Source organism: Macrosteles quadrilineatus, unplaced genomic scaffold, assembly GCF_028750875.1.
Source record: "Macrosteles quadrilineatus isolate MER2022 unplaced genomic scaffold, UCM_ALF_1.0 Scaffold_8__2_contigs__length_117827958, whole genome shotgun sequence".
Lineage (NCBI taxonomy): Eukaryota > Metazoa > Arthropoda > Insecta > Hemiptera > Cicadellidae > Macrosteles > Macrosteles quadrilineatus.
This window is the reverse complement of record NW_026542601.1, coordinates 41298521-41311623: the sequence shown is the minus strand read 5'-3', so window position 1 is coordinate 41311623 and position 13103 is coordinate 41298521. Positions and strand designations below refer to the sequence as shown.

Below are 13103 nucleotides of genomic sequence, written 5' to 3'. Positions count from 1 at the left end.
TGAGTTGCCCCCCTAATCCCGGGGACACTCAACAATTTTAAAATCATAAAATGAAACTTCTTGCTAAGGTTGCATGACCACCAAAAGGATATCTCTGTATATTTACTTAGAAAAATATTAGAGAGGGGGCTCTTGATTTTTTATTCACCCGGTATATATACCTAGTCAACTTAAACCAAGAATTAATCAAGCAGCAAGAATATTAGAACAGAAACGGCATTTGACGTCACTAGCCTGGATGCAAACATGTTTGTATTATTGCTCAAACCATACGTTTTGTTATTATTGGATCAAGCTAGTGATATAATTGATTTATGTTTATGATCCATACATTTTACTATTACAGTTTACTATTATTATCCGTGATAACAGTTACAATCATTCCTTAAAGTCAACAGCTGATCTTATGCCTTTGTTCATGTGTAAAATACTGCTTCCAAGGATTACATGGAAATTTTGAGAGCCTGTAGGGCGGATTCCATAGAGAATTTGTTTAGCGCCACATAGATTTTAGCACTCACTGATATGGTCTTTATCGCCATGCAAAATTTGAAAATGATTGCTTCAGCTGTCTAGGCGGAGTTTGCGTAATACGAAATGCACGAGAGTCGACGTCTAAGAGCTTCGCACACTCCGCTCAATAATGTATAAACATTTATATCTTTTAATACTAATAACTAATATGTTAATATTACTAATAACTACTATATACTTATAACCTAGAAAACATTTAGTTATCTTGATGGTGTTTAAATTAACTGTATTAAACAGTCCGTTTTAATTCCATGAAACATGCCTAAAAACTACTATGCACTTTTGTTGTGTTATGATAAAGATCTATTATGTGATTGACTAGAGTCTAATGACAGGTTTACGTTGCAGCCAGGCTTTACAATCACAAGTCGGCCAATATTATTCACTCGTAAGTAAAACTTGCATACTTATTTTATTATTTTAGAAAAAAACTAGCCGCTATACCCGTGCCTTGCAATGGGGTTAAGATCCGGAAGAGACAATTTTGGTCCCTTGAAAATAATGGCAAGCAGCCTAATTTTAAAATATCGCCATTGATTTTATTGAAGCCGCTGTGCATCTAAACAACAACTAAATTAACCACAAATTATAAAACAATATGTCATGATCAAGTTTATTAAAAATAAGAACACATTTATTTCCAACACCAAAGCACGCATGATACAAAGATCGTATTACTCTTGAGGTAAAACAATAAGTTCCAAATTGTCACTTCTGCTTGTCGTATCAGTTAATAAAAATATATCAGTCAATGATATATTTTTAGGTATAACCAGAAGAAGACATATCATCTATATGGATTAGCTGTCGCCAATTTTTTACTAAAAAAAGAATGTAGTTGTGTGAGCCAGTCACAGATTGCGCTAGTGTCTAAAACTCTATTTTGTACCTTATTTTTTGTTACAGTACTGACATAGTTGCTGGGTCACAACAGTTGCTATAGCTCATAATAAGTTATTCCGTCAGTTTGACTTGGTAAAAACCATCATGTAATCTGCATAAATCAGTAATTTAGATCAGCGCAATCTGTAGGTGGCTCACATCAACTAAGACAAATTTTACAGTAGAACCCCTGATATCCGGCCTTGGTTTTTCCGGTCCTCTGTTTATCCGGCCACTTCCAGGAAGCCAATATCAAAATGTTTTTCTCAAAGCTTACAGACGTTTAGATGCTTTGAAGCACTAGTCTTTGCGACTTGTTTGAGCTAAACTATTTATCTGAACTATTTATCTGTTTGTTTCAATACATTTTACTGTGTCACTAAACTCAGTTGAACTAGGCCTAACCACTAAAAAGTTGGGGGTTGGGAAATTAATCTTTGTATTTATTTCACAAAAAGGATAAGAAAGTTGAGTAGAATTGTATTTACTATTAAGGCCCTAAAAATCTTCAAGGCTGATTTAATGAAACTTTTACCTCCATCGTTTAATAGTTTTAGTTACCTGAAATCTTAATTTCAGGTTTTTTTAACAACTTTAGTCTACAAATAATTTTTTTTATTTGTACAAACATGTTAATTCTTCAAAAAATAATCCTAGAATAGACTTAAATGATACTTTTGACAGCATGTTTTGATTACATATTATTATAGGTATGAATAATTTTCATTTTTGTAGTAGGTTGGTTTATCCGGCCAAATCGCTATCCGGCCAGGGGCTTGGTCCCGTGGTGGCCGGATATGAGGGGTTCTACTGTATTAAAAACCTGGCTACTACAACTTTAACATGGGGATGGAATGTATATAGACATTCCATCCCCATGTTAAATTTGTAGCCAGATTTTTTATCCAAATCGTCGTAGTTGGTGTGAGTCACCTACAGATTGCGCTACAAGTCACAAGTCACCTACAAACTTGTTTACTTGTTAAGTCAAACATTGGGTATGACTTGTGGTGAGCTATAACAATTGTTATGATCCATCAACGTGGTCAGCAACAAACAATAAGGTATAAATTAGAATTTTAGACACTAGTGCATTCTTTGATTGGCTCACACATCTACTTTCTTTTTTAATAAAAAATTTTCGACAGCTGGTCCATATGGATGGGATGTCTACTTCAGTATCCAATATCCAATGGCATAAGCAAACAACATAGTGAGTAATTTGCCCTGTATCACAATAGTCCCAAACCTATTAAACATGAATATCTCTGCAGTTACCAATCAACGACTCCTGTTGACTGTGGTTCACAGTGAGTCTGAGGAAAGTTGTTGAACATAGCCTAGATAGTGTAGATATACATAATTTAAACTTGCTGCTAGCTGCCCTTAAAAAAATGGGTCGTATTTCATATTTATTTATTTTTTATTTTACTAATATTTTTTTCCTCGGCTTATCTACTTAATTGACATAACATTTATTTAACAAACTTTTCGATTGAATTTGTTTTATATATTTTTTCAGATGAAAAAGATTATTTTGACGGCAAGGAGCTAAAAAAAAAGGACTTCAAAAAAATGTTTTATTCAGATATGTCCGTAAGATTTCTGATTCGTTGCTACAAAATTGAAAACAGCTACATTTCTGTAATTGCCTCTCCTAGCGGAGTCAGATTTGGGACAATAACAGGCATAAATTGTTTACAAAACCAATTTTACAAGTATAAGGTTGTCACTACTAAGGGTAACAAATGGATACCCTCCGAAGACAGATTAAATTATGGGAATCGTCTGATTGAACCATTTTGCTGGTATTATGGGTGTGACGAAGAAAAGGACCCAAATGAGAATGTCATGATATTCTTTTTCTTTTGGCCCGAAGAATCAACGGGATCTTTACAGGACACTAATGGGGAAATACAACCAACCACTAAACCTGGATGGCGTATCGTAGAGGTGAGGGAATGGAATGCTTAAATACCACGGTCCTAGCTCTAGCTTAGCCAATCATAGAATAAAATTAACCAATATAAAATTATTAGTTTAGTTAAGGATTAGTTTAGTTAAGGATAGCTTAAATGAAACACACCGGCAGAGTGGTTAGGTATTGGAATGTTCGTCAAAGTAAACGATTATGATTCAACAATCGTTTTGTAAAAATAGCAATATTATTCAGTAAAAAATTAACTTATTAAGGTTTAGAATAAAATGATCCAAAATAAACTTATTTACTATTTAGGCCAGTAAATTAGATTTAAAAACACTTTTTGAGAAATTCATTCCAAGCAAGCTGAAATCGTTTTAATACCTTAATATAAAAACATAACCTTTTGAATGGGTTAAGCTGTACCATATTATACGTGTTCTGATGGGAAATTTATAATTTCAATTCTAAAAATGCAATTGAAAATATCATTATGTAGGTTAAAAGTTTAAAAATATGAGATTTTATTTTATTGGCTAATGTCAATAAATTTGTGAAAATGGTTGTTGCCGGAAGTAGGAGTGAGATATAACTATCCAAATAGCGTATTTATATCGGAATTTGCGTGTTTAAGGCTCGTGACACACTGCGTCCGGTCCGGTAAAATCGGATCCGGCATGCCGGATCAGGTGAATTCGAAAACCATTGATTCAAATGGAAGTCCCCACACTGCATCCGGTCCGGTGCTTCAGGTCCGGTCCGGTAAAATTATTTCGGTCGAGAAGCGATAGGCTTCCGGCAAGCTTCCGACGCCGGAGAGCTCGCGCATGTGCAGACGACTTCTACTCACCTCGTGACAGTGGGCACTTACAGTAGCAGCAGACGTGGTTGTGTGGTTATTGTTTACGCTTTACGACTTTTTGCAAAATGTCATTGGAAGAGAAACTGATTGTGCAGGCGTACCCTGAGCTATACGACCTAGGCCACAAGGACGTTTAAGCAAGAGCTGCTGCAACTACGAAGATGTCTTTACTGTCACTGTCACTCATTACTTTAGGGAAGTTTGGTTAAAACAAACTACTGTATGTTGTTGGTTAAACCACAGAAAACGTACTACTGTTAAACACTTCTTCACTCACAATACCGCTGTCCTCGCATAGACTCAGTTCAGACTGGTCGCCGGAACTGGAACGCCTGATGCAGTGTGTGGAGATACCGGATCCGATTTTACCGGACCGGACGCAGTGTGTGACGAGCCTAATAATGCCTTAAAATATTTACGGAAAGTAAATAAAAGAAACGTCTTCTAACACTTAAAACATATATTTACGCTTATACAGACTTGTCTACTTCTAAGCCTACTCAGTTTAGTAATGACCATAACCTCAACAACAGCGCTGAGGAGGAACGAAACATAGGCCTATGTGATGTCAATAACTCTAATGAGTGGACGCAAGTTTCCTACGCTAAAAAAGTGAAAGAAGGAAAACCTAAAAATAAGTTGACTACGCCTTTGATCGGGACAAAAAGCAGTATTTCACAGGGACTGTTAGGAAATCTTGGCTATTTATATCTCGCCTGGCCTCCGAAGTGACACAAGACGAGGTAAAGACATACGAGTTGGATTCTGATGTTCAAGACTGTGAGATAGTGGAATTGAAAACTAAATACAGTTCCTACAAATCATTCAAAATAGGTGTTCATCATGATGATTGGTCAACACTTTTTAACCAGGAATTTTGGCCAAGTGGGACCCTGATTCGTTAGTACGTCCCCCTCAAACCAAGGTATGTACACAAACCTAAGGTTTTTTTTATCTCAAACACTAAAAAACCAATCATGAATGATACTATAATGCATGACGAAGACCCTAATGAAGTTATTTCCCCAAATAAAATATATAGGCCTAATGGCGAAGATCTACAAACTCTATTTTTGAATATAGAAGGACTTTTAGACAAAAGCAATATTCTTAGCCACTTTGCTCTAGAAAATTATATCAATGTGATAGCTATTAGCGAACATTGGAAAAGTCTAGATTAAATAAAACTTCAAACAGTTGACGGTTATAAAATCGCCTCTGATTTTGGGAGAAGTAATCACATAAAAGGTGTTGTGGCAATCTACCTTCGTGACAATATGGACTACACACCCCTGGATGTAACCTGGTTGTGTGATGAAATAAATTTTGAAGTAACTGCGGTCTCTTTCACACTTTTCAGTTCAAAGATCGTCAATGTTAGTATTTATAGATCACCCCTAGGCGACCCAAATATTTTCTGGAAAAACTCGAGCAACTTTTGTACTTGCTATCTAAGTTTAAAAATAGTAACATATTCATTGGAGGTGACTACAATGCTCATTTCGACATTACATAAAATCCCACTAAGCCTACAGTGTTAAGGATGAAATGTTTACTGAAGCAGTTTAATTGCCACTTCGCAAATGACAAACCGACTAGATATGATGCCTGTCTAGATAATGTTGTAACTAACCGGAAGCAGGAGGGTTACGATGTTGAAATAGTTAATCTTGATATCTCGGATCACTCGGGTATCTTAATAAACCTAAGGCAGCTTGGGGACTCATCAAGAAAATAAGAGGCTGCAATGACAAATCTGCAGAAGACGGAATTTCTCCTGACGTCTTCAATGAGTTTTTTGTTTCTTCTGCGTCTGTTCACGTTGAAGAGGATTCTTCAGGTGCCTGCGCATTAGACCTTTTGGCGGAATCTGAATCGTTTCACGAAGACTTCGCATGGAAAACGGTGTCTTGTGAGGAAGTGACGAGTGTTGTGCAGCGTATGAAAAATTCCAAAAGTAAAGATATCTATGGCCTCTCTAATTTTGTGATCAAATACCTAATAGGATCAATAGTATTAGCCTTCTGTATCAATATGTGTTTGTCTGAAGGTGTTTTTCCTACTGTTCTATAATTGTCCAGAGTTATTCCTCTACACAAAAGTGGTAGTCGGCTGTTGTCTCAGAATTTCAGGCCAATATCGTTAGTTCCTACTATAGGTAAGGTTTTTGAATCAATTGTAAAATCCCAATTATGTAAGTGTTTGGAAGGTGATCTTTTATGATCTTTTATGCAATTCACAGTTTGGTGATCGAACAGGAAGGTCATCAACCTATGCTGTTATGTGCTTATTCGAAATGTTATTGATGTATTTGAGGTTGGTGGTTTTGCTCGAGTTACGGCTTGTGATTTGAGTAAGGCCTTTGACCGTGTAGATCATGACATTCTTTTGGGAAAACTAAATCATTTTGGTTTCAGAGGTGTCTGTCTGCGTTTCTTTGAATCTTACTTAGAGGAACGTAGACAGGTTGTCCAAATTAGAGGTAAAATGCCACCTGAATTGGTTTTGCAAGCTGGGGTTCCGCAAGGCTCGGTTCTTGGGCCGATTCTAACTTAACCGATAGCTAACTTAATCAATGCCTCCTTTGAATGTGGCCAGTTCCCAGATGCCCTGAAAACGTCCATTATTAAGCCACTCCATAAAAAAGGAGATCACCACCTCTGCGACAACTACAGACCTATAGCCATAACATCATCTATATCTAAGGTATTTAAAAAGATAATACTACTAAGACTATTAAAAATCTTTACAAAAAATAATATTATTTCAGAGAAGCAATTTGGGTTCACAAAAAAGAAAACCACCACAGACACAATGACTGACCTTATCTCAAATTTAGTAAATTCATTGGATGCAGGGGAACATACAATGGGCTTTTTTTCGATCTGAGCAAAGCCTTTGATATGGTGGATCACTCATTGCTTCTTGATAAGCTTTCTTGTCTTGGAGTGCGAGGGCTGGCACTGCAATGGTTTAAGTCATTCATTACAGGACGGAAGCAGTTTGTGATGATTCAGGCGGTGAATGACTTAGGATATCTGAATACCTACCGCTCACCCCATTGCGAGTCTGCTCGTGGCGTGCCTCAGGGATCAGTCCTTGGTCCAGTGTTGTTCCTTGTCTTTGTGAATGATCTTCCATCAATTGTAAATTCTGGAAACATTTGTCTGTTTGCTGATGACACGTCGCTCTCGGTTTCTGACCAAAATTTCGATGAACTCGAAATAAAGGCCTTTTTGCAAGCGAGCTCCATGATGCAGTGGTTCGAGGACAACTCATTGAGTCTAAATGGCAGGAAAACTGAATTTGTAAATTTTTCTATAAGTTCAGCTGGGAAAAACAAAAACAATTTCCTTTTGAATGATGTTGAGCTCGAGGCAACTGATCAGGTTAAGTTCTTGGGATTGGTGCTCGATAGAAACCTGCGCTTTCATTCCCATATTGACACTGTGTGTAGAAGGATTTCTTCGGGAATTTTTGTTCTTCGCCAACTTTCTAAGTTTGCAAAACGTGATGTTCTAATTACATCATATTATGGAGTGATTTTCCCGCACCTGATATACGCAGTGCCAGTGTGGGGGTGTGAGTGTGGGAAAACGTCTTTCCTTTTCCGACTCCAGAAGAGGGCAGTTAGGGCAGTCTTTGGTTTGAAAAGAAGAACATCTTGCAGGCAATACTTTATTTCATCACAAATTTTAACATTTCCCTCAATATACATTTTGGAAACTTTGATTCTCATTAAAAAAAACTTACACCAATACCAATCTTCACTTACACATTCTTATTCACTACGTAACAGTTCTCATCTTAAATTACCATCTCATTCAACTACATTTTTCAAGAGACACTTTCATTACAATGGCATTAAACTCTTTAATCTCCTCCCTTCCTCTCATCAGCTGGAGTCGGACTTGAACAGCTTCTAAAAAACATATTGAGTTTACATTTTTTTTCTTTAGTTTTTTATAAGTACACAAACCACTATGATCCTACTAGTTCTAAGGAGGTTTGTGACAGGCACTTATTTTTAAACAAGAGTATTTTGGCAGCAAGAATTAACTCTAAATGCATTAAAAAGTAGTATAACAATAAACAATAACAATAACATATAAAGAATTAGGCACGAAAATCTTATAACCAATGGCATTCTACTTAAAGTCGGGATCACGTAAGTTTGCAGTTGAGGGAGGAGCCTATTTACCATATGGTTTTGAATGAACAATGAGAATCGTGTGGTGTTGCCAAATCTCATAATACCAGCTGATTTCAAAATATTGCTTAGTGTATTTTAGTTTGTGTTGTCAACGGGTGATGTGGCAACGTCGCACTAGCCTTGTCTTGTGATTGTCTTGTGACAGTGTTCGAGATTGTGTCGCTGATGGGTTTAGTTAGTAATTTTGTTTTTGTTGTAAGAAGTAATTGATATTGTTTTATTGAAGCAACATTGTTTATTGTTTATTTTAATTTTAGTTCTATTATTTGACATGACCAATGCAAATTTTGTATCTGTTATTTTGGTTCAATAAATGAGTTATGAGTTATTCTGTTTTTAATCATGGTTAATGACCTTCTACATAATATTGTAAATGCTGATACAATAATGTTTGCATATGACACTACCTTTATTACTAAGGCTTTGGATTTGATATCAGTTGACATGATGTCAGATGAGACATTGCAAAGTGCAATCACTTGGTTTAAATTGAATAAATTCACAGTTAATGAAACCAAAACTCAAAATGTTACTTTTAGTTTGAATAAATATACCCCGAATGAGTCCGAAGAGATTGTATTAAACTTTTAGGCTTGAAAATAGATCACAATCTAACATGGAGTAACCAAATAGACAACGTATATTTAAAACTGTCCAGAGTTATATTTTTGTTATCAGTGTTAAGATATCATGTTCCTTCAACCTATGTTACAAATGTCTATTATGCTTTGTTTCACAGTGTCATCAGTTTTGGTTTAATTCTATGGGGTAATAGCTCAAGAATTGATAAAGTACTGATTTTGTAGAAAAAGGCTATTAGAATAATGACAGGCTCAGAACTGAACGCTCATTGTAAACCTATTTTTTCTGAACTTAAAATAAAGATTGTGATAAATCTATATATATTCATGTTATGTGTCTAATTAAAGAAATAGAATGCACTTTCAACAGAGATGTTCACAAGTATAACACCAGAGCACAACATAAGGTCCATATTCCTAGAGTTAGGTTAAGTAAAACTCAAAAGAGCCATGTAGTTATAGGTTTAAAAATGTTGAATCACCTTCCTTATAAGTTAACCTGTCTACCCTAAAAAGTTTTAAATGTAAGTTGAATTCTCTTTTAACAGCAAAGACTTTTTACATCATTAGAGATTTCTTTCAAAACAAGTTCAATTAGTTTTTTATTTTTATTGTTAATGTCAGATGTGCTGTTTGTTTTTTATTGTCTAATGTTAAATGTATGTTTTTATTGTTGAATCTCCTGTTACCGCCCATAGAAATTTTAAAAATTTTTTTGTACTATATATTGTTGATTTTTTTTGTTACTGTGACTTTTTTAACTGTTTAAAAGATTTTATGTATTGTTTACATTTGTTTATATACTTATATATTTTTTCAATCAACTTCTGTGATAGAAATCTAAAGACTATTTAAAGACTGCTTCTTATTGATAATGGTTGTTTTCTTAAGACAAGCAATTCATGTTTGCTATAAATTGTACCTGACGATGGCCTATACATTTTTTGTAATGTTTTTGGCAATAAATGTTTCTGATTTCTGATTACTGTTACTCACAAGACGGTAAATATACAAAAAAGATGGTAAGTGGTGATCGATTTCGTTTGGACATTTCAATCATCATCAGACCCAATAGGCGAATGACAAGAATCTTGAATGACGTCCCTACTTATACCCTATTGGCTACCGGAAGCACCGGCCAATACATTTTTATAGGTACAACTGGGATCGAAATTTACTTGTTCATTAATCAACTTATTTCTATTTTTACATTTTTCCTTATAAATATACAGTTCTTCCCAAGCATTCGTTACATATCCTTTCTTACAATTCTTTAAAATACCTAGACTATCCTCCATTTTTCCTATTGAGTGGCCATTTTGTAACAGGTGTTGTGCGACATTTAATCTTTCCGGTTTGTTGTTCCTCCAGATATGTGGGTTTTGAAGCGGTTTACGAAGTTCACAGTCTGTGCATTGTAGAAGTTATCACAATCGTTATATAATTGATTTTATAGATGCCCAAAGCGTCGAATTTGTTACAATCTTCTATTTTTGGATGCGGTATTATACTCATGGTGTTCTGAGTCCTGTAGGCTATTGAAACTCCGTATTTCTTGAATCTGTTAGCAGTCCTTTGTGTTGTAGTCTCCGTGTAGCTAAATGTGACATATCTAGTGTTTTCCTCTTTTATCTCTTGTAATGTTGTTCTGCTGTGTAGTGTATTCTGCCTATTGGTTTTCCTCCTCGTCTTTCTTGCGATGTCCTCTATCGTCTTGGTTCGAAATCCATTAACTTGACCGATCTTTTTAATCGTGTCCAGTTGTTTCTTCCTATTGGCTTGGCTAAGTGGGATCTTATAGGCACGTTACAGCTAAAGGCTGCGGTCTTGTGGATTGTCGGATGGATAGATTTGCTGTTGATTGTAGTGTCCGTTTGCGTAGGTTTCCTGTAGATGTCAAACTCGATCTTGCTGTCTTTTCTCTCTAATGTGAGGCACAGGAATTCAATTCAATTCAATTCAATTCAATTCATTTATTTCCACGGTAACACCATTTTTACAAGAGGTACAATAAGTAGTAGCTATCAAACTCAAATTTAACAACAAATAAAGGCTATTCTGAATAAATTACAATAACAAGAACAAGAAAAACATATCAACAATGAAGATGGAAACCATGATAAATTTTTTAAAGCAATAACAAAACAAGACTTAACAAAACAATAAATACACGGTTTGGAATCCTCTAAGCAAGACTTACATGACAAAAACAGATATAAATACTAAAGTGACAAAAATAAATAGCTGATCGAAGGTTGAACACAGTGCCGTTAACATGATGTAGGCATTAACTACAAATTATTTACAGAGAAGAGGCGACACAGATTGGAGCGGAAAGCAGCCACGCTGGAACCATTGACTATGAAATGCTGGAACGGTGAAAATCCAACACTGCGCCGACCTCGTTGCCGACCCGCAAAAGGCGAGGGATAGTGCTTCGCTGTAAATATACAGTATTGTAGTGCCTCCGCTCAAACGTATCCTTGGATCTTGTGCGGACAGGAACGTGGAATGGTATTCCTCCCAAAAGCTCAGGGCAGTCGATATTTCCACTTACAATCTTCATGAGAAACAGAGCGTCCGAAATTTTCCTCCGATCTTCCAAGCAGCATAGATTAAACTGAGATCTGATGAGATTCACGGGAGCATCAAGGTAGCGATATCCCATTCTGCAGCCAAGGACCCTAATAAAACGAACTTGAACTCTCTCCAGCGAAGATATGAGTCCAGTCTGATATGGAGCCCAGACAGGAGAGTTGTATTCGAGGATGGGACGAACCAGTGCACGAAAAAGCAACACCAAGGCATTAATGGAGAGTCCTCGAGTGAAGCGGAAGAGAAAGCCCAGAGTGGAACTTGATTTGTGGCAAATTTGTTGGATATGCTCTCCTGGATGAAGTGTTGGAGTAGTTATTATGCCAAGATCTTTATACCTCCAAACTCTACGCAGAGGGTCGTCCCCAAGAAAATAGCCATGCTCATGAGTGTTTTGACTGCGAGAAAAGGACATAACGACACATTTAGAGGTGTTCAGACTCATTGAATTGTCAATGCACCAATTCATCACTGCATCTATTGATGACTGAAGACGAGTGAAGTCTTGAGCACTGGAGATCTCTAAGAAAAGTTTTGCATCATCCGCGAACAGAAGGAACTCAGAATCCAAGGTGTCGCCAATGTCATTTATAAATAAGTTGAATAGAAAGGGTCCGAGGTGAGATCCTTGTGGCACTCCAGATGGTACGTGGATGGGGTAAGAGTAAGCAGTCCCACATCTAACTTTTAAAGAGCTTTTAAAGAGGAAGTTGATCTTTTTGTTTTCTTCAAACTCGTTGGTAAAGGTGAGGTTCGGATGGTGGCTGTTTAGTGTCTGCATCATCGTTTCGTGCTCTTGCTCCAGGGCTTGTTCATTTATTCATTTATACGACAAATGCTATTAAACAATACATATCAAAACAAGATGGTCTGCAAAAATAAATACAAGAATAGCAAATATACATGGAACAATACATTCAAGAGACTAGACAGATTGTATAGAATGATCCGACTCATAACAAAATAAAACATGCATGAACAAGTAGAGACATCATATTATACTAATTGTAACGACAGAATAAATACTCAATACAAAATATTATATACATGAAGAAGCAAAATATAGTTTAGGACTGACTTTACACTAGATATTCATATATCACTAGTTATATAACAGAATAAATAACACAACAAGAAAAATAAGATACAAGACAGGAACAAGGCAAATTAGTCAAATTTTACATGACTCATATTCTGTAACTTCAGTAGGATTCAACCAGTCAGGAGCTCGAGAGCACACTTACGGACCCGTTGAAGACTGTCAAAGAATAGGTCACACTCCGACGCCACTTGGTTTCCCAGTCTTACAAAGCGAGCCAGAGGACTGTAGTAGTCGTAGTTGGTAGAGTGGTGGCGGCGACTCAGAAGTCCATGGGACCTGGTACTTGATGGTACTTTGAAGAACATTTCAGACAAGAGGTCTGCACACCGTACATCACCGTTCAGGAGTTTCAGGAGATATACCACATCTGCCACGTCACGTCTCAGAGCAAAGGGATGGAGTTTCAATGTTTC

General features: G+C 36.3%; 1 protein-coding gene across 1 annotated transcript in view; it reads left to right on the top strand.

The window, feature by feature from the left end:
* LOC129001408 (uncharacterized) overlaps window positions 1-13103 on the top strand; it is a 238255-nt gene that overhangs the window by 62178 nt on the left and 162974 nt on the right. Inside the window, exons 15-16 of the mRNA XM_054428664.1 lie at window positions 883-922; window positions 2939-3369. Of these exons, the coding sequence (XP_054284639.1) occupies window positions 883-922; window positions 2939-3369 (471 nt within the window). The remainder of the gene's footprint in view (window positions 1-882; window positions 923-2938; window positions 3370-13103) is intronic.